General features: G+C 42.5%; 1 protein-coding gene across 1 annotated transcript; it reads right to left on the bottom strand.

Annotated features, from left to right (window-relative positions):
* Positions 1–410: 410 nt before the first annotated feature.
* Positions 411–21307, bottom strand: Hcls1 (hematopoietic cell-specific Lyn substrate 1). Its single transcript, XM_047564216.1, has 14 exons — positions 21170–21307; positions 18186–18269; positions 17559–17632; positions 8118–8247; positions 7325–7435; positions 5101–5155; positions 4687–4797; positions 3980–4035; positions 3297–3366; positions 2529–2740; positions 2034–2138; positions 1367–1568; positions 1165–1230; positions 411–968 (listed from the first exon to the last, which is right to left on the bottom strand). Exons 2-14 carry the CDS (start codon positions 18267–18269, stop codon positions 832–834), a joined length of 1413 nt encoding a protein of 470 aa, XP_047420172.1. The 5' UTR covers positions 21170–21307; the 3' UTR covers positions 411–831.
* Between the last annotated feature and the right edge of the window lie 179 nt (positions 21308–21486).

Here is a 21486-nt window from a genome sequence, read left to right as displayed (position 1 = left end):
GGAGGTCACTGGCTCTGGCTCTAAATCCTCTTCAGCCTCACTAGAATTTGCTTTCCTTTCCCTTTTCCTGCTTTCTATCCTCTAAATTATGCTTCTTCGTCTAGAATCACCACATAGAAAGAGTGTGTCATTACTCCCAGGCAGTAGCTGGTTTAAGTTGAACTGCCTTAATGTGGATACCACCTGGCCCCCTGTCATCCCACCTTACTACCATTCTCAGAATCACCTGTTTTGGACTGGGTGTAAGGTGTAGCCATAGGAAAATGCCTTGTCCTTGACATCTAGGGTACAAGGGGATGGGTAGTGGCAAGAGTGAATCATCTGGATGTGCCTGGAAGCAGGTGGGAAATTTAGAGCCAGGAGAGTCAGGACCATTGAGAGCTGCACAAAATGTACTATTTACCTCAGCACACTTTATAGTCCCTCTTTATTTCCAATTTTTCTGAACAGAAAGGAGGTTCAGAGATATCTCTGAAGGAAAGAAAAGTGGGCAAAAGCACAACCAGGTAGAATAGACCTACCTCCTCAGTAAGCAAACCAGGAAGTCCAGTGCTCACAAGGGAATAGAGCAGAGCTGGGGTGTCACTATAGTGGGCATTATTGGGGAAGAAGGCAGGACCACAATGTAAACATCCATGAGTTAATCCAGGATATAGAAGACACCAAAGGGAAGGAGATCCCCTTCCTCATGCTGTCTCTGCCTGAAGCCCCAGTGAAACAGGAGAGGGAAGTGTGTCCAGAACCTCAGGTAACCCACTTGCAGCAGTAATGGGGATGGGATGGAGGCAGAGCCATTTGGACATGGGAAGTCACAGTTGCAGTGAGGGTCAGTCACTGGAGGAGCTTGACATAATTTGCAGGGAAGAGTCCAAAGTGGCCACGGCAACGTCCCCGCCACCAGCCCTCATCCACCATCTCGATGTCAGTAATGATGTCATCTGGATCAAAGGAAAGCTCATCACTGCCCTCTGGGGAGGGAATGGAGAGGATATTAGGATGGTCAAACAGGAATCCTACCATCTTTCCCTGAGCCTACTCCAAGGAAACAGGCCTGGCCTTTGTCTTGATGCAAGACCGGGCCTTTCCCTGATCCCCAGAATCCATCCCCTTCCTGTGTATCAGAGGTCTCCAGGCATCAGGTCCCTCAGGCCACTCCCAACCTACCTCCTTGGTAGTCATACAGGGCAACAGCAGAGATCCCCATAGCCCCAGCTGGGCTGCCTGATGGTCCTACATTGTGAGAAATATACACATGGTCTCATCAACAAGGAGAAGGCAGAGACAGCTCCTGGTGGGCAATGGGGAAACTCCTCCTCTTCTCCTAGACTTGACAAAATTGCTTCTCCCCTATTCATGCCCCACTCACCAGCCATGGTGGAGGGAACAGGGGGATCCTCAGGCTCCAACACAACCTCATAGTCCCCCTCGGGATCATTATCCTGCTCCTGCCCCTCCCCAACATCCTCATAGTCATTCTCAGGCTCAGGTTCAGCTTCATACACTGGCTCTTCCTTCAACTGGAAGCCTTCTGGAGTTCTAGGAGGCAGAGCTGGAGGTTCTTCACTGTCCTGAGAAAAGATAGTGTGGAGCAGGTGACTTCCATTCACCAGGAGGAGTCAGCAGAGGCTTGGTGGAGGACTCAGACTCCACCTTTACCATCTGACCACTCATGCCCTCCATCTAACAGCCTCTTATCAGGAACACAGTCTGTCATCCATCTTCATTCTGCAACCTCCTCCCATGCCCACTCACTCAGAACACCTACCTAGGAATAAGGGCAGGAAAGTGGAAAGCAATTCCCTGGAAGCCCAGGGAAACACTGAAGCAAAAGCATATCATTGGGATTGCACAGCTAAGATAAGCAGTTGTCCTAGTTTGTCCAGGACTGGGGAGTTTTCCAGAATGCAGGACCATTCACTGCTAAAACCAGAACAGTCCCAGGTAAAGCAGGATGTTTGGCCACCCTATACAACTTACCTTCCTAAGACAGGAGGAAGTGGAATGGGGGCAGAGAGTCTTGGGGCTCTGCTTACCTCTGGGGCATTCTGCCTCATGGGCAGGGAGGGCACTTGGCACTCTCTGCTAGTTCTCACAGGCTCAGGCTCTCGTGGTGGAAGACTCTCTGCTGGAGGCCAGGTCTAGGGAGAACAAGCACCCACCACCTTCACCCACAATTACTAGGTACATTCCTCCTGCTCTCTGCCAATCCCAGTGGAACTCATCCCTCAAGATGGCCCCCAGCCTGAACTGATAGCTCCTTCCTCTTGGATCTTGCAGGAATGACTGGTTGTAGTGGCTGGTGACCTGCCTTCCATTGTACTACATATAGCTTAGTGTTCGCTTGTTTGTTTTCTGATGTTGATGGTATATGAGTCCCAGCTACACAGATGACTGAATCTTCCTGAGGTCAGGGACAGCTGACTCTGCCTAAAACAGGAAGGCCCATCATTTTCTGCCCATCATTTAAACCCCTCTGGTTCTGTATAGGAAAAAGATACTAGGTGAGGATCCTGGAGGGCCAGGCTCACCTCTGATGAGATTTTCTTGGGCAATGGGGCTGGCACTGCTGGCTCTACCACAGGCATCACTGGCTGCTGAGCCTCTTGGCTCATCTTCACCACAGCCTTTCTCTCCTGTTGCTGCCTGGCCATCTGCTGTGCCTTCTCCTCTTCCTCTCGCTTCCTCTTCTCCTCGGCCATGGACTCAAATTTTGCCTTCAGTCCACGGGCACCACTGGAAGCTGTAGACACAGGCAAGAATTAGGATTGACTTGGATTGGGAGTGGAGGAAAGGGTGGCACTTGAAAGAAGAAGAGGAATCAGTTAAATATCCAGAAGAGAAGATGGGGAGGGGACTCATGGAGGAAGAAAGAAAGAGGTAGTGTTGGAGGAACCAAGAGGTTATAGGAGGATGTTTTGGACCCTAGATTTCCATCTAGCCATTTGGTGTGACCTCAGACTTTTGCCTTTCTAAATTATAAACCTTGGTTCCCTAAGTAGCCCACTTTCCTTAAATATGTATGCCCTCTAGCCATCTGCATCCTCGGCCCATCCCAAGCTCCTACCCCTGCATACCCTTCCCAAGTAGTTCTCCATCCCTCCCTCCTGCATTCTCTATCCTCAGCTCCCTCCCTAATGCCACTCTATCACTTGACCAGATTTTTCTAGGAGACAGATCTGGTAATATGAGGCCAGGGATCAAGTCTCTCTCAGATAATCTATGCAATTAAAGGCAGGCAGGAGATAGACTCAGAAGGAGAAAGTGGAAGTCGAAGATCATAGAGAAAACAGATTCACCAGCTTCTATGGGTGTCGTCTTCTTATAAGCTGTGGTTGGGGCCTCCATCTCACTAAAGCCGACAGCACTCTGCAAATTGGGAGAACAGTATGTGTAGTATGGGGAGGGACAGGGTGGCAGTGACTTAGAAGGCAGTAGTGGGGGTTGGGACCACAGTAGGAAGTAACCCTTAACCATGTAGGTCTTAACAGTTGTACAAGGTCCCATTATTCTTTTGTGGCAGAGAGAGGTAAATAAGTTTTATACAGGTAGGTTTGATGGTTCCTTTTGAAAGCTCAGTGTACTTTGAAACACATGTCTTGAGCCTAGAATGCAGCAGGCCCCTGGCCAATGCAGGAGGAGCTTGGGTCAACAGTGACATGGACTGGGAAGAGACTGAGGATGTTAAGCAATACCAAACAATCCACAAAATTGCACAACACCACCTTTCCCTGGGGTTTATTTCTCTTCTCTGTCTCTCCCTGCTGCACTCCACTTTCCTCACTTAAAGCTCAGGTTGTCAGGTTGTGGAATTCATGTCCATCAGACACTGAAGGCAGTCCATGGGGACGATCACAGAAGGACAGGCTCAGCGCACCCAGCATCACTGTCCTGCCCTTCTCCCGCTTTGTTTCTCACTCTTCTGTGTACTTTCCTAAACATAGGGGACCCTTCTCAAGACACTAGTGTTCTGGTGCATTACCTTATCCACTCGGTCCTTCTGGATTCCATACTGGCCACCAAAGCCCTTGGCATAATCTGTGGAACAGGAAGTTCTGAGAGTCAAACCAGGAGATTAAAATACTGGGGATGGGTGGGGAAATGGAGCAATGAGAAGAAGGACTGGAAGACAAGAATGTGGAAGACAGAGATACAGGAGGAAATGTGAGAATCAGAGGATATAGAGAGAGGCATGGATGGAAAAGGGGAAAGGATGGGGGCAGGGAATTGGGAGAGAATGGAGAAGAGAGAAATGGAAACAGGGAAACAAAACAAAAGTTAAAAAATAATGGGAAATGTAACAAAATGAAACGAACCAAAACAAAAAAGAGGGAAAAATAAGGTGAGTTCTCCAGCTACCCCTCTACATTCCAGGGAAGAGGTAAACTGTTTTGTCCCCTGTGAGGCAGAAGGGACGGTAAGACTCATAACCAAGCCACTGTGTGGCCATCACCCAGCCTGTCTCCATTCCTCCCCCAGTAACCACTTCTTTTGGCCTCCTCCTCTGCTCTGCTCCTAATCCTGCTGTTGTCTTCTTCACCCCTCCACGTCTCCCCTCACCCACCCACTTACCCTCCACTCCACCCCACCTGCCTTTACTGCACATCTGCCCGTAGATCAGCTTCCAGACAGGATGGAAGGAGGAACCTGTGCTACTCTGTGACCTCCCTCCTCTCAACCCCAACTCACCTCTCTGGGACTCGTGTTTCTCCGTCTCTCCCTTATAGTCATATCCCAGAGCTGCTTTGTCCCGTTTATCGGTCTCCACCCCATAACGGCCACCAAAGCCTCGAGAGTAGTCTGGGGTTGAAAGGGTAGTCTGTTAAATCTTAAGAGACTGTTATTAACTCTCTAGAATAGAGGAATAGAACATTTTAGTTTCAGTTCATTACAAGAAAAAAGAATTAAATAAAACTTTATCTGTCTCATGGAAAGCAATAAAGGGAACAGAGAGAAGCAAGCACACACTAGGATTAGAGTGGATAAAGTAGTGGTAGGGAGAGGCAGGTCCTGGAGCAGGGACACAGGTGGCAGCTGTTGGAAGGTGAAGTCAGTGGAGGATCCAGGCAGGCAGGTAGGCAAAGTGGAACTGCAGGTTCTTGCCTCTCTGAGATGTGTGTTTCTCCACTTCTCCTTTGTAGTCAAAGCCCACTGCTGACTGCAGAGAAATGGACAGAGAACTGGTTAGAGTCAGAGCTGTCAGTCCCCCACCACCCTCGGCACTGACTTTCCCTTACTCCAGGTTCAGCCCCAAAGTTAGCTCACAGGGGCTCAGGGATGGGGTGGGACTTTAACATAGAAACAGGTAGAATCCTGTCAGGCCAGTGTTCGGTGGTGTGCTACAGAGCAGTGAACATTACTCTGCACACAGCTCTGGATCACATCCTGCCTCCCCTGTTCCTAGTTGGTTAGTTTTAGACACTGATCCTTACTATGACTGAGCACCAGTCTCTAATATGACATGAAGAGTGGCATACCTGCTGCACCTCTCTTCACCATAAAATGCAAGAAAAACTCCCTCTTCATTTAGAGTAATAGGACAATAAAATGGAACAAGGCATGTATATGAGTCTGCATTGAGTCACTCACTAAATCAGTGTGTTTCCTGAGAAATCCTCACAAAATCAGATAATAGGTATAAAAGTGCCTTGCAAACCATTTTGCACATGAAAGAAATATTTATCCTATTCCTGGTTGGTTATATGCTGTCTCTCTTCTTTCATAACTCAGCAATGAGACATGAAGATGCAGATTTTGATGGGATTGGAGAAACCATGAGAATCTGGATCCTAGCTGACCCCAGAACTAGGTGAATTGGCCAGGGGACCTAACATCACCTGGGGGCTGCATCTCCATTGGCACAGTAACTAGGAGCCATGAAGTAAGTCTAAGTTTTGCATCTCAAGAACTAATTAGTAAAGTGTCCTTTCTTGATTTACATGACACACACATTGTTCAGGTGATTCCCTTGTGACTTGTAAAGCAGATATGTAACAATAAGAGATTAGGCAGAGACCAGCAGAAGGCAAGCCAAGATGGAACAGGAAATTCCATCCTGTTTATAGAACATTACAAGTTCCCTGTGCCCTTATTGCCTTAAAAATCACCTTCTGCATTTTTCCCCTTCTTTATAGCATGCTTTGAACTTCACAGGTTTTATGTCAGCTTCCCCCTGACCCTCTCCACCATATAAACAATTAACATTCTAGTACTTAGTTTTATGGATTCAGTATCACATAATTAACAACTGCTAGAAAATAAAACAACAAAACTGAGTTAGCTGTGAAGATGTCCTCTCTCTGTGCAGCTGTGGGGAAGAGAGACCAGCCTGCATCATAAAATATGAGTTCAAAGAATCTCATTAAAGAAGGCATGGAACAGAGAGCTTCAATGAATTAGCAATTTTCCTCTCCTGTCCACCTTTGACATCCTGTAATTGTACTGTATGGGTATAAATATTTTTTTCTTTTAAACTACTCTTCGGTACAAAGGAGTCTTTGTAAACACCCAGACTTCAGAGATTAAAGCTAAATCCTGTGAAAAGTACCCTTAGCCTCTGAAAATCATTGGGATCCTAAGTAATTGTTTTACTAGATTATGGTAAAATAATTATGCTATGGTAGTAATATTTAAGTTGACATCTCTGTTTTCCTGAAATGCATAAATTTTTATCAGGTTTTGATGTTAGGCCAAAAGAGGAGCTTTGGAAAAAATTTCTCTTCGTGAGTACAGGTATAATAAAAACCAGTGATTTGCCCCATGCAGTGGCGCATGCCTATAAAATTCCAGTGTCTCAGGAGGCTGAGGCAGGAGGATCAAAAGTTCAAAGCCAGCCTCAGCAACTTAGTGAGGCCCTAAACAAATTAGCAAGACCCTGTCTCAAAATAAAAAATAAAAAGGGCTGGGGATGTGGCTCAATGGTAGAGCACCCCTGGGTTCAATCCCCAGTACCAAAACACAAACAAACAAACAAACAAACAAAAATGAAACCATGACTTGAGGAAATCTTACTCAGAGAGCTGGAGTCTTTGCCTCAATTTTTTATTTTCTGCAGTGATAGAACGGAAATGCGGGCCTCACACAGGCTAGGCAAGTGCCATACTACTGAGCTACACCCAAGCCCCTGTTCCATTTAAATGAATGCCTTGGAGTTCAGCATGTGGCCTCCAAGATTGGCACCAAGGAACTTGGTGGACTTCATGGGGACTAGCCCTGTGATGGTGCCACACCTAAATAGTATCCACTGTCTCCAACTCACATTCAGGGTGAGTGCTGCAGGTCCCCCATGATTTAAGGAGGATGGCTCCGGGAGCAAGTCATCACTTACCTTGTCTGCCCTGTCCCTCTCTACTCCAAATTTGCCCCCAAAGCCTTTGGCAGCATCTGTCTGTGAAGAGTGCTTCTCTACCTCAGCAACGTACTCATGACCCACGGCACTCTGAGAACAATTAAGAATGAAGGAGTGAAAGGGTTAAAATGACCTTGAAACCATAGAGAGATGCAACGGGATGTCAGAACCCAAAAAAAGTCCACACTGGATCAGGCCTGCAGCCTCTGAGAGTGGTACCGAGGAGTACGGGATGAGAGGAGGACTTTTTCTGACCGTGCACATCCCTGATTCTTGAGGACAGAGCTGGGTAGGAGGAGCAATGTTCAAACCAGAAATAAAGAGCATTAAAACAAGGGCCTTGTGCATCAAAACAGAAATGAAGTAAATTCTGAACTTTTCTCCAATATTTAATGTGTAATATATATATACAAAAAGATCACTAAATACACAGTAAAGAAAATGAGATGTTGAACAAAGACATAATATATAGGCATTTAAAAGCAATAAATGATTCTAAAACCTATCTTTCTCTTCTCCACTTGTGTACTCCCTCTTGTTGGTGTAGGATTTACAGTATGCCTCAGGCTTCCTCTATTCTAATATTTGTCCTCTATTTTCTGCCATCTATATCTTAGGTGTTAAGATTAGAAAAAAAATTGATAAAAACTACATGCAGACATTCTATTTGTAAAGCCCAAATGCATACTGTACTTTTAAATAAGTTTTAAACCATAAAAGCAATAAACAAGTCTATTTTTTTTTTTAAGCAAATCTCTCCTTTGCAACTCACCTTGTCCATTCGGTCTCTTTCCACTCCAAACCGACCTCCATAGCCATGGGATGCTTTGGGCCCTGATTCCATCTCTTTCTTCTTAAGAACATCATGTTCCTCTGACACTTTGTTCCTCAACTGGTGGATGCTGGAAATAACCACATGATCAAGACTCACCTAGCACAATGAACCCATTCTCCCAGAAAAATGGAAATCTTGAGGTCTGTTTATTGGTAGCAATGACCTGAGTCCCCAAAATATGCTAGTGATGAGTCTGGGAGTAAGAGAGAGCAGTATGACCTGTATACCATACACTGATTTAAACTCTCCAGAAGCCAATAGTATTTCCTCTAGTTTGTTATTTTGCTCACTAAAATAACCTTCTGATCTTTAGTACCTTTTTTTCATGATCTTGAGTCTTAGAGGACAACTGTACCTATATTATAATAACCGAGACATCATCTTCCTCTCTGAATGGACCTGCTTTCTATCAGTTAAGTGATCAGTCTCAAGAAGCATAAAGATATTCACATACCCTCAGGCACACACATTCTAATCCTAGGAGTCTACCCTAGAGAAATAATTTTAAGTATAGTAAAGCTTAATGTCTAATGACTCATTGAAATGTTGTACATAACAGCAAAAAACAAGAAACTACAAGTCCAGTAAATAAAAAATAGTTTAGAAAATTGAAAGGTTAACCTTCAATAGCATACTGGAAATCATTAAAAATGATGCTTATAAAAGTGCAGCATTAGGGAAATTTATTTATGCATTAGTATTTTGTGAACATTTCTGTCAAGAATCAATATCTTCTGACTCTCTCCTACCCAAGACAGATCATTCCTGAGAGAACCAATAATAAACAAAAACTAATAATATCCACTTATCCTTAACTGTTATAACAGTTTGAGGTTCATATAACAGATTTGGGATATTCCTATCCCTAAGAGCAAGTGGCACCCAGGGAGCCATCCTCTCTCACTGCACACTCACTTCCGTCTTTACCATGAACGTGACTGCAGCACTTAAGAAGGTGGACAGTCACCTTGGTCAGTGGGTTTGGCCTGAGGATATGAAGTCATAGATCAATCAGCACCAGCACCATCAGGTGACAATGAGGACTGAAATATACCTGGGGGCACATACAGAGACCCTGGGGATTTTTAGAAACATTTGGGCAAGAGAACCCTAAGTAAGAAATTTGACCTTTTGCAGCAAGTAATGAAGATTTCAGGTACTGAGACAGTGATGTCCCTGGTACTTCATGAGCTCAGGACAAGCAGACACATTGGCTACAGGTAGAATGGCCATCTCACAGTGGAAATGTTCTTCTTTCGTGGAAGAATAGATCCATCTGGTGGCCTTGTGGGATAATCCCACTGAAGGTCTTTTTAAAAAGCCTTTTTAGCTTTAGCCACAGTTAATTTTAGAAGGTTGGCTACAAACCAGATGAAATTAATCTAAGTGTTGGAAGAACCCTCTGTTCCCATGCCTCCTCTAAACCCTCTGGCAGCAGCGAAAGCAGAGGTCCTGTGTTGCTAGTTCAACAACACCAACACTTCAGAACGACTGTGTCAGAAAAGTTGTGGGAACCAAGAACAAGTAAATCACTCTCCCATGTTTCCCAACTGAAAGATTCAGATGAAGAATGAAGAAAATGAGGCCAATCATTTCTTTCAATTAAGAAATATCCACTGAGTTTTAATGAGCTTAGTGATTATTAAACAGATCATAACTATATTATGTTGAAACAAGTTTTTAAAAAGGGATTAGAAAAATGATATTCAGAAATACCCACTTAATGAATGTCAGAGGCTAGCCAGAGGATTATGCCAATCAATAGACCATATCATTTGAATGAAAATGCAGTCAGAGGAAAATAACAACTTTTCACTAACTTCTTTAAGATATAGCTGAATCCATTCTGAAAAAGATCTTAATATAGCATTAATTTATTCAATAAATATTAAACTTTTTTGAGTTGAGGCACTGTAGGCTCTGAGGACACAAAGATGATTAATCTATTGAAGTATAGTGGTCAGGTGAGAGTAGAGAGGAAAACCAAAAATTATGATTCAATATGCCAAGTACACCTAAGAAACTTTTGACACATTAACTCTCAGATGTCTATTTAAATTTGTTGAATATTTTAGATTAATAAAGTAATGAAGAACATGGGAACCAAGCAAAATCCAGGACTTCAAGATGAACCAAGAGAAAAGACAGAGATTTGATTTTTTTAAATTCGTTCTGAAGGTGAGTGGGTTCTGACTGTGTATAATATATATACTGTGATCACATATGTGGAAAGATCCACAAACAAAAATCTACAAGAACTATTTAGCCAGATCACAGAATACAAGGAAACTATGCCAAAATCAATTTATTTCTATATACTAGCCATGGACACTTGAAAATTGAAACCTAAAAATAAATGTAAGCTACAGTCACATAAAATAATATGAAATATTTTAGGGTAAATTTAACAATAAAGTGGGGCACAGTGGTGCATACCTGCAATCCCAGTGACTCAGGAGGCTAAGTCAGGAAGATCCCAAGTTTGAGGACAGCCTCACCAACTCAGTGAGATGCTGTCTCAAAATATTTAATGGCTAGGGATGTTGCTTAGAGGTAAAGCACCTTAGGTTCAATCCCTAGTACCACCACCAAAGGAAAAAAAAAGTATAAGACCTGGTCACCAAAAAACACTTGTAAAAATTTAAAGAAGATCTAAATAAATGAATAGATAGCCCAGGTTCATGGATTGGAAAACCAAATATCATTAAGATGTCAATTCTCCCCTCAAATGATCTACAGATTCACTGCAATCCCAATGAAAAGCTCAACAGGCAAATTTTCTTTTTGTTTTCTAGAAAAACACCCCTCTTCCACTGAGTTATACCCCTAAACCTAATTCCAATTTCTAGAGGTTGCCAGGATCAGGGGAGCAAATAGACAGACACATGATCTCCAGTCTATTCTAAGAATAAACCTTATATCATATAAAAAATACAGTGTGCTAAGTGGGGATCCAGAGCAGGGACAGGCTAGAAGCTGAGAAGGGATGAGGGGGAATGAGGCTGATCAAGTGGGAAAACAACGCTGTGGGCAGAGGGTCAGCAGGAGGGAGGAAGGTGGGAGGGAAGTTGGCAGATGCCTGGCATGTTTGTAGGAACTTGAAGAGATTCCTTGTGGGTTGGGATCTTTGAGATCCATGTGGATATCTGGGGTTATGTGCAGAGAAAATAGGTAAGAAAGTGAGGGTCAGTATTAAGAGAAGTGGAGGGAAAGATGTGTGGGGAGAAATGACAGGTGGGGCAGTATGGGGAGGTAGGGGAAAGTGGAAGGGTCAGAACAGGGCAGGTGGGTCAGGATGAAGCAAGGGATCCTTGTCCTCCTGCATTGAAGAGTCAGGAAGAACCCTGAGCAGGAGAAGACCACAGTTAGATTGGGTTTTGGAAGGTTTTTCTGGCTGAATCTGAGGATAATGAAAGCAGAGCCTCCAGCAGAGGCAGGCCCTACAGCCTCCACGCTGCACACCACTGCTGTTCTGTGGGAGGAAATATTCGGAACACCAAGGACCAAGAAGACAAGAGGGAAGTGCAGGCTAGGGGCTGGCATCTCACTCTCATGCTGATAGAAGGCAGGGGACCTCGACCCTCCAAGAGGCATTTTTGTAAGAATTGACTAGCTGATCCTAAAATGTATGTTACTATAATGTCCTAGAATAGTAAAAAGTTGTTTTGTGTTTTTGTTTTTAAACAGGAAAGCAAAGATGGTGAACTATTTGATTTCATGACTTCTTAAAAGCCACAATAATCACTACAGTATAGGATGCTGTCACCATGGACATATAGCTCAATGAAATAGTATAGGCCAGAAATAGACCCACATGTATATAGTCAAAGATGCCAGCTAGTCAATGGGCAAAGGATAGACTTTTGATGGTACATGACAACTGAATATCCACGTGGAAAAAAATTAACCTCAATATTGACTCATTATATATACTAACTCAAAATTGGATCATAGACTTAAATGTGAAAGCTAAAATTATATGCCAATTAAAAGAAAACACAGGAGAAAAACCTCACGACTTTGGAGTAGGTGAAATTTTCTTAGACACAAAAAAATGCTAACCATATAATTTGTTTTGATAAATTAGATTTCTTCAGAATTAAAATCTTTTGTTCTTCAAACAATACCATTAATAAAATGAAAAGGTAAATGACACTCTGGTAGAAAATATTTGTAAAACATATATCTCACAAAACACCTAGACCCAAAATATGTTGACAACTTGGTAACAAGACAAATAATCCACTTTAAAAGGGAGACAAAGATTTAAACAGACACTTCAAAGACAGACAAAGATACATGAAAATCACATGAAAATATGCCCAATGAAAAAATTTCACTGAAGAAATACAAATTAAAATCACCACATATCCACAAGAGAGGTTAAAATTAAAACTACTGACAAGGATGTGAAGCAACTGAAACCCATACATTGCTGGTAGAAATGAAAAATGGTAAATTCCTTTTGATAATAGTTTGATAGTTTCTCAGAAAGTTAAACATATACTAACTATGACTCAGCAATTCTGTTCCTAAATATTTCCCAAGAGAAATATAAATATACGTAAACAAAAATATTTGTACCTAAATGTTCATGTCATCCTTTGTGATAGACTCAAATGTATATCAATGAGATGGTCATACAAGGGGTCCTATTTGACAATAAAAAGGAACAAGAGTCACATACATAATACCATAGCTAGATCTCAAAAAACATGCTGAGTGAAAGAAGACAAAAGCAAAAGAGTACAATCTATATAATTTTATTTATGTGAAATTCTAGGAGAGGTAAAACTATCTTATTTTAACAAAAAGCAAATTAGTGTTCTGACTGGGCAGGGGGTGGGGAAGGGGCATTGACTACAAAAAGGCACAGGGGAGCTTTTTATGGTAGTGGGAATATTCCATATCTTGATGGTTTGGGTGGTTATCAGTATGTATTATTAAAATTCACGGGACTGTTAGCTTATAATTATTATACATCAATAAAGTTGATTTTTTTTAAAAATAAGAAAGTGAAAAGAATATTAAATGAAAGATAGTCTTTAGGCACGCCTAAAGAGATTGATGCTTATGAATGTGACTATGGTATGTTCCGTTTAGGTACTTAATACAAGGTACTTAGTCATCCTAAACAAACAGCAGGCTTGGGGAAAGGTAATATCCTAGCTCATTGGAATTTGCATTCCATTTCAACAAGAGGATTATGGACATGATACTATTATGTTCATTAGACAGAAACAATACAATATAGTGGTTAAGAATTCAGCCTGCAGTCAAGCGCAGTGGTGCACACCAATAATCCCAGAGACTCAGGAAGCCCAGGCAGAAGGATTACAAATTCAAGGCCAGCTTCAGTGATTTAGTGAGGCCCTAAGCAACTTAGCAGACACTGTCTCAAAAAAATAAAATAAAAATAAAAAGGACTGAAGATGTATCTTAGTGGTAAAGTGCCCCTTGTTCAATCCCCAGTACAAAAAAAATGAATAATTCAACCTACAGAGTCAGACTGAACTGAATTCAAATTATTACCTGACAAATTGCTTAATTACTCAAATTATTCAAATTATTATTGGACAAATTGAGAAACATCTAAATATCTCTGTTTACTTTTCTGTGAAATCAGGATAACAATAGGATCTATGATATAGGGTTGTTTTGGAAAAACACTGCATTTTGTATGACAGGTAACAGTTCAATAAATGTTACCATTATTCTTGTAGTATAGCCATGGCTCTTCATAGTACTCCTGTGAGGTAAACAGGGCTGGTCTATTATTCCCTGTCACAAGGGGAAATAGAGTCAGAGTGGTGACATAATTCTCTTCAATGCCCTGAGTCCCTTCATAGCAGAGCTCCTTAGATCTTCAGAATGCTCCTTCAGTACTCTTGGTTCTATGGCATTCTCCATTGCTGCTTGGTTTAAAATGTCAGGGTGCAAGCAAGTGGACAGTACTCCTGAGGCATGAGGATGTAACCTAATGGCCAGACGGGGTTCAGGAAACTCTGGGAGCCTCGTCTAGTGTCTTGCTGCTCAGAGTGTAGCCCACAAGCTCAACAACTTTTCTTCCACAATGAAATAAGAATAAAAATTGAGAATAAGTATTTATAAACTTTCACAGCAATTTAACATAGTAATCATATCTGTCAAATGTAAAAATAAAAATTGTGCTTGTATTTTCCATGTCATTTTTTTCATTTACTTTTCCAATGATGCAATTTTACAGAAATATCAGTCTGTGACAAATTTGAAAACAAATGAGCAGACCAAAAACCTGGTTCTTTCCCAAAAGATAGTCTAAGAAACTATCTGAGAGTAGTAAGAGTCCTTACTGGTCAAGGGAAAAGTCACCGAAGAAGACGAGTGGGCAAAAGTGGAGAGAATGGTGGAGGGAAGGGCCGCAGCCTTTGGAGATCAGGCAGAATCTTTATACAAAAGATGGAGGACAGAGAGGAGCATTTGATCTATTTTCTGAATTACCAAACCACTCCTCAAACTGAAGTTATTTAAGACAGACCTGAAAAAAACCCCTGTGGTGTGGGAGAAGGTGGTGAGATTAGTAAGAACAAGTCACTTCCTTTTCCTGCTTTGAGTCATGTCACCTCACAGCTACTGTTATCTCCGACTGCATCCCCCCGCCACCCCCAGCTCCAAAGACCTCAGTGCTTCCCATCAGACCAGTGATTCCCATCAGACCATGAAGGTTGGCTTACAGCACATCAGCCAGAGAGAACCAGAGGATTAGGCACTGAATACTGGAATGTCCTCTAGAGGTCTTTTTGACCCAAATGACAAAACCGACTATCAGAGAGGATAAGAGACAGACACTGGGCCTGTTACCAACAAAAATCAGACTTCTTACACCTTGGTAGCCTGGATAAATGGAAGGTGAGTAAACTTTGTAGAACTATCTCTAACATTTATTCCATCAGATATAGATCCAGCTAGGTTAACAAGGATTTGTGCATGGTTACCACATCGTATGACTTCAAGTGACATCAGTCAAAGTGCTGTATACAGTGAAGCTATGTAACACCACAGTCTGGGTAAGAATGGTTTAGAAAGAGGGAAACCTGTCATGTTTTCATGTTTATGTTAGGTTTTTTAGGGAGGAAATCTGATTAAACTAATCTATATTAATAGGAAAGAGAAATTACATCAATGACCTGCTAAGAAGTGCTGAAGACCACAGGAGACACTGACATATGCTATCCCTTTGAATTCTAATCATACTTATTGTCATTCCCATTGATAAATAAGCTAAGATGTAAAGAGTTTATGTCTCTAAGTTCAAACAGCTAGTATTGGCAGAGCTGTGAATTGAATCTAAAGCTATCTGATACCCTAAAGCAAACTCTTTCCATAGAGTCATGACAGGATTTATTAATTTAGATACCAGGGATTAAATCCAGGGTGCTTTACCACTGAGTCACATCCTCAGCCCTTTTCATTTTTCTCTGAGAGAGTGTCTCGCTAAGTTGCTTAGGGCTCACTGAGTTGCTGAGGTTGACCTGAACAACTTGTGATCCTGCCTCAGCCTCTCAAGTCACTGGGATTACAGGCATGCACCACCAAGCCCAGCCTTATGGCAGGATTTAGAAGTCTTCCTGAAAATGTTCTCCTCCTACCAAGTAAGAGACAGGCACTGAGAGGCGAAGGATACACAGAGAATGTGTATCCTCATCCTGACAGTTCCCAGGATACTGGGGCTGAGTGGCACCTCCTCAGAAAGGGAAAGGGACCTCTACTATTTTGGATCTATGAGCCTACAGAGGAGGGAGCATCAAATAAGCTTCTTGAAAGGTGTCCCTCCTGACTTTTTAGGTCACTCCAACTTCTTCCAGAATTGCCTGGTCAGTTAAGAATGACATTGGTGATAGTTTTATAACTCAAACCATTTATGTCTGATTGTGCATAGCACTGAATATTCTCAAACTACATAAGTGCCAAGTTTTCTTAGTGCATTGGTTGTGTAACATGGTCATTCACCAACACCTTTTTTTTTTTTTTTTTTTTTTTTAGTACTGGGAATTGAACCCTGGGCCTTTGCATGCTAGACAAATGTTCTACCCAAGATTAAACCTTTGCTACTAGGGTTGGGGAGACAGTTCAGTTGGTAGAGTACTTTACTTGTTAGTACAAGGCCCTGAGTTCAATCCCCAGCACCACAAAAAATAAACAAACAAACAAACAAAAAAAAACTTTGCTACTAAATTGGGAGGGTATTAAAAAGGAGCTTAAAAAATTAATTTTGCCATTTTGTATATAGTTGTGGGTTCTTTTTATTTTTGCTCTTGTTATGCTATTTATTATGTTTATTTTGCTACTGGTCTTTGACACTCTATTTCTACCCAAAGCAGACAGTCCTGGTTAGATGGATCTGAATAATGCATGAAAAGAGAAGATCTCTCAATCCCAATACACAATACATCCCACAAGAGCCTCCAGGTATGTCCCCAAGTTCCTTCTCTCTTCTGGTATCAGAGGATATTTCTTGCAAGTAAAAATGAATATTAGGCTATGATCTTAACAACCTCTAAAGGTCATTGCTAAAATAGTTTTAATCATCATGTTTCTAAGTGTCACATTTCCACATGTTGCCATAAACAAGACTTCTCACTTGTGTCAGGTAGACAAGTACAAATGTGTATTTTAAGTCATTTGGACCAACTATGGAAGCTCATATTGTCCTTTTTACAGCATTTATTCTTAACATTGACATTTTACTGAATCCTTCTTAGCCCATCTGAAGTCACCCTATATTCTAAGTACACGTTTAGATTTATGTGAAGAGATAGATGGGCGATGATAATGGTTGGATAGAGACAGGTAGACCCTCAGCATTGGAGACACCTTCTCTCTGAATCCTTTATGCCTGACTGAAGGAAGGCCACTACTACAGGAGACTCCCCTGGGGGGAAATAACAGGGTCTTAGATATAAAAGATCGATAATAAGGTCAGGGGGACAGGAGGGGAAAAAATGAAATGGAAATACACAATAGGGACACAAAAAGACAGACTACAAAAATACAAACATATACAGATTGGAGCAGTAGTGCATTACTGTAATCCTAGCTGTTGGGAGGCTGATGCAGGAGGATCACAAGTTCGAGACCAACCTTGGACACTTGGCAAGAACTTGTCTCAAAATTAAAAAAGGGTTGGGGTGAGGGTCAGTGGTAGAGCTCTTGCCTAGCATATGCAAAGCCCTGGGTTCTAATCCCCACTATTGCAAAAATAAATAAATAAACAAAATCAACGACCATATACACAGACATCAACTACTTTTTCCCTCCCACATATTCCCCTGTGTGTCTGAGATTGCTTTGAGCTTTTCACATAATTCTCTTCCCTCTCCCAGTCCTTTTGGCACCTACTTGATGTGCTCTTTGCGTCCAGAGCCCTCGATGGTCTTGGCTCCCCACCGTTGCTCCTTCTCGGAGATATCATTCTACAAAAGCATTGGACAGAAGTGTTGGCAGGAAATGCTCCATGCTGAGAGGGGACACACACTGCTACACAGACCCTTCAGGTTCCCTGTATCAGCTGCCTTCTTTGGTCAGGGTCTTTACTGGCATTCCCACTATGTTTGACTCCATGTAAAATCTAAACTGGTGAGCTCTGAAACCTTAATTCCTACTCTGCATCCTTTGCCTGTTCCTCTTCAGGTCTCCTGCAACATCTCAACCCACCCGTATCACACAGGTCTAGCCAAATCCTGGATCATAGGTCAAAGGAGACCAAGGTTCACCTGCTCCTCAACTTTAGCATGGCCTATCAACCACACTGCCAAACTCATTCACCCCCTCTCCTTCCCCTGTCACCTCACATCAGCTATCAAACATGTCCTCCTCATACACTAACCACCCTCTTGATCTATCCCACATGAGGACTCAGTCCCACGTGGTCTTCTTCTAAGTCCCCTCAAAAGTTGGAGAGTGACCTAGATGCACCCTCACCCCTCACCCTCCTCATTGTTCAAGAAAAACTACTTCCAAACTCACCACAAAGTCAGGGTCTGTGTCCCAGTCATCACCCTGGGTTTCCACGGAAACAGATACATCATGCCCCACTACAGACTTCCACATCTGAAGGTGACAGAAGATAGGAATAATTGGAAACAAAAAAGAATCAGGAGGAGGGAAGACAAAAAGTCATTAAACAGCCCACCAACTCAGGGTGCCCTACAACAGATGGATAAAGAAAATGTAGTATGTATGCCCAATGGAATATTACTCCGCCATAAAGAATGAAAATATGGCATTTGCCACAAAATGGATGGAACTGGAGAATATCATGCTAAGTGAAATAAGCCAGTCCCCCCAAAACAAAGGCAGAATGTTCTCTCTGATATGTGGATGCTAACCCACAACAAGGGAGGGGAAGATTAGAAGTTCTTTGTACTACACAAAGGGGAATGAAGAGATGGGAGGGGGATGGGAATAGAAAAGGCAATAGAACGAATTGGACATATCTTTCCTATCCTTTTATATGAATACATATAATGTAACTCCACATCATATATAATCACAATAATGGGATCCTAACTGGAACAAATCATACTTATTCTACGTATGTGTAATATGTCAAAACATACCCTACTGTCATATATATCTAGAAAGAACAAATAAAAAAATAAAAAATAAATTTTAAAAAATCCTAATGTTTCCTGCCTTTTTTTCCTAGAAGAAAACTGGAGCTGAGACAAAGCAGATGTAAGTTTCAGGAAGGTACTTCCACTCAGTTAGAGGAGATGGGATTTATTTAAGACAAGCTGATTTGACCTGGGCTCACCTTCTCTGGAGAGCAATTCTCAAAGTTTAGGTAACATTAAATGTCCTGGGTGTGAAAACAGCTGGGATTCTTCACTTGTTGTCCGAGGTCAGCCAGGCAGTGGTTTACAGTGGTAATCAGTGATAGATGCTATAACATCCATCAAATTATGGTGCCGCTTCACTCAGATATCTATGACTCCTTCCATACCACCAAAATATAAATTGGTCCAGCCTCTGGAAAAATGAAAATCTTCTACTGTCTACAACCTGATTAATTAACTATTTTGGGAATATATTTCTACCATCAATGAGAGAGTTGTCTTATGTCCACTCCGAGACTGGTCCCTGCACAGCTGTGGGTGGTCAGAAGGGACAAGTAGCTAAAATTCCTATATTGAACAATGCATGGGGAAGCACTATTTACTGGGAAATAGTCTTTATTACTCAGTTTTTAAAAAGTTTGATTATATTTCTAAAGAAGATACATGTTTCAAAATTGGCATGCAATAAATCCTTTATGTTAACTGTTAGGAGATATTTGATTTTTATCAACTAAATAAACATTAAAAAGATGTTTGGAGAACACTAATTTGAAAGGATTCCAAGTTGTTATTCTGCTGGGGCAGTCCCAGTGCCCTTTCAGCCTTGCCAGCTGTGCTGAGGAAGAGCTGCAGGGTTACTCTGCATCTGTGTGCTCCTGGATCTTGGTGTAGAGGTAACAATGGGCAACATCCATATGCTCTGGTGGCCACTGAGGGTTCTTGACCCAGGCACCACTTGCTAGCTGGCAACCTCCCTGCCCATCCTTCCTTTCTCAGACACCTCCTCCCACTGGAGGCCTCTTCCGCTGCTCTTCACTGTCTCTCAAAGGAGACTCTTTATAGCCAACCACTCCTAGGGCTCTCTTGTCTCTCCACCTCCACCCTCAGACTCTCCAGGTTGTTTCCACTTGGAAACTCCATCCTTCTCTGTGCTTTTTGAACAACGCTTTGAAAACCTGCTCAGGGAAAATTCCAGGTAGTTTGGCTAAAGAAATGCCACAGGGGACACTAGAGAAGTGCGAATGAGCCATTTGAGCTGTGGGATGAGTCACTGTCAAGAGCAGCTCTGCCTTCCTGCTGGGGCAACAGTTGTGGATGAGGGATGGTGACCGGTAACAAGACCTGTCATCCTGCATCCTTATGATCCCTGTTTCTGGCTCCTGGGCTGCTCTGCAACAAAAGGACCTCACATAAAAAACTGGAAGGAGAAGTCTCTGAAATATTCATGAGAAATAAGGAAGTAATGAGGACTGAGAGTCTCCTCTTTCCAGCTGTTCCTCTGAGGCTTCAGCCTGACTCTCATCACCCTCCCACCTCTACCCATTTTTGAAAATAAAGTTTCTGATACAGAGACAACTTAATATCCTTTCCCTACTGCCAAGAAATCAGGAAGATAGGAGTTGTTATATGGAAGTGGGAGAGTAGAGTGAGCTGGTGAGACATGGAGCCAGGCACAGCCTTAGTTTCTCCTTGAGGCTCTTACAGCATCAGAAAAGGACACGAATGATGTGCAAGGGAATCAATATAGAGTAAGTCAGGGGACTGGACTAGGAAATTCACAAACATGAACTTAAATAATCTGGCAAACAACTGATTATTTCTGACTTCTGCCAGAGGAAAATAAACTAAGGGGTTAACCTAGCTAATCTATAAAGTCCCCTCTGTGTCTGACACTCTGGGGTTCTGGGATCACAATCATAGAAATCCACCCCAGCTGATCAGTCACACCTGCACTTGGCCCGATCAGCACTTGGTTCTCAGCACTAGTGTGCATTAGTGACTACTTCCGGATCTGTTACATTTCCTCTGTGGGTTTTGTCTCCCTGCTAGACCATTGGCTCTTCAAGTACAGTCTTTGTCCCATCTCCTGTGGTCCTCCTCCCAACTCCTAGAGGAGCTGCAGCCCTTAGAGTGGCTGTGGATTGTCAGCAGAAATCAGGCAACACTTTGCTGGGTCTGGGTCTTAGAGGACTCCTAAAATCTGCTTCCTGGGTTGAAGCCCTTTCCTTCTCTTTTCACGCCCAGGTGCTCATTCTCCACCACCACTGCATAGGCTTTCTGGCCATCAAAGGTTAGCAGTGACCCTCACCAAGGACTAAACACCAGGTAGGTTCCTCTTCCATTCTTGCCCTGTGTTCCCCAAGTCTCCCACCGCTCGCTTAGAATACCCACCTCCACTAGTGTGAGCGTTTGTTCTGAGGTCCCGGCTCCTCACGTCCACACCCGGCACCCTCTCTGGCTGCTACCACTTCAGAGTAAGAAACTGAGTGGCTGCTTCAGTTCCGTATTCAGGTTTTCTGTCATTTCCTGTCACCCTGTCCTTACAGCTACTTCCTGAAGTTTAAGTCAGTTCCTTCTGCTTTAGGCACTGAAAAGGGTTAAATGCTTTAGTCTTTTGCAAGGTTTTAAGGGTCATGAGGCAATCACAAAAAAATGCCATTTTCATTCTGAGTTTGTAATCTTATCAGAGAAACAGACAATGAGCCAGA

The sequence above is a fragment of the Sciurus carolinensis genome, chromosome 9 (genome assembly GCF_902686445.1).
Source record: "Sciurus carolinensis chromosome 9, mSciCar1.2, whole genome shotgun sequence".
Taxonomy (NCBI): domain Eukaryota; kingdom Metazoa; phylum Chordata; class Mammalia; order Rodentia; family Sciuridae; genus Sciurus; species Sciurus carolinensis.
This window is presented reverse-complemented; position numbering and strand designations above follow the sequence as displayed.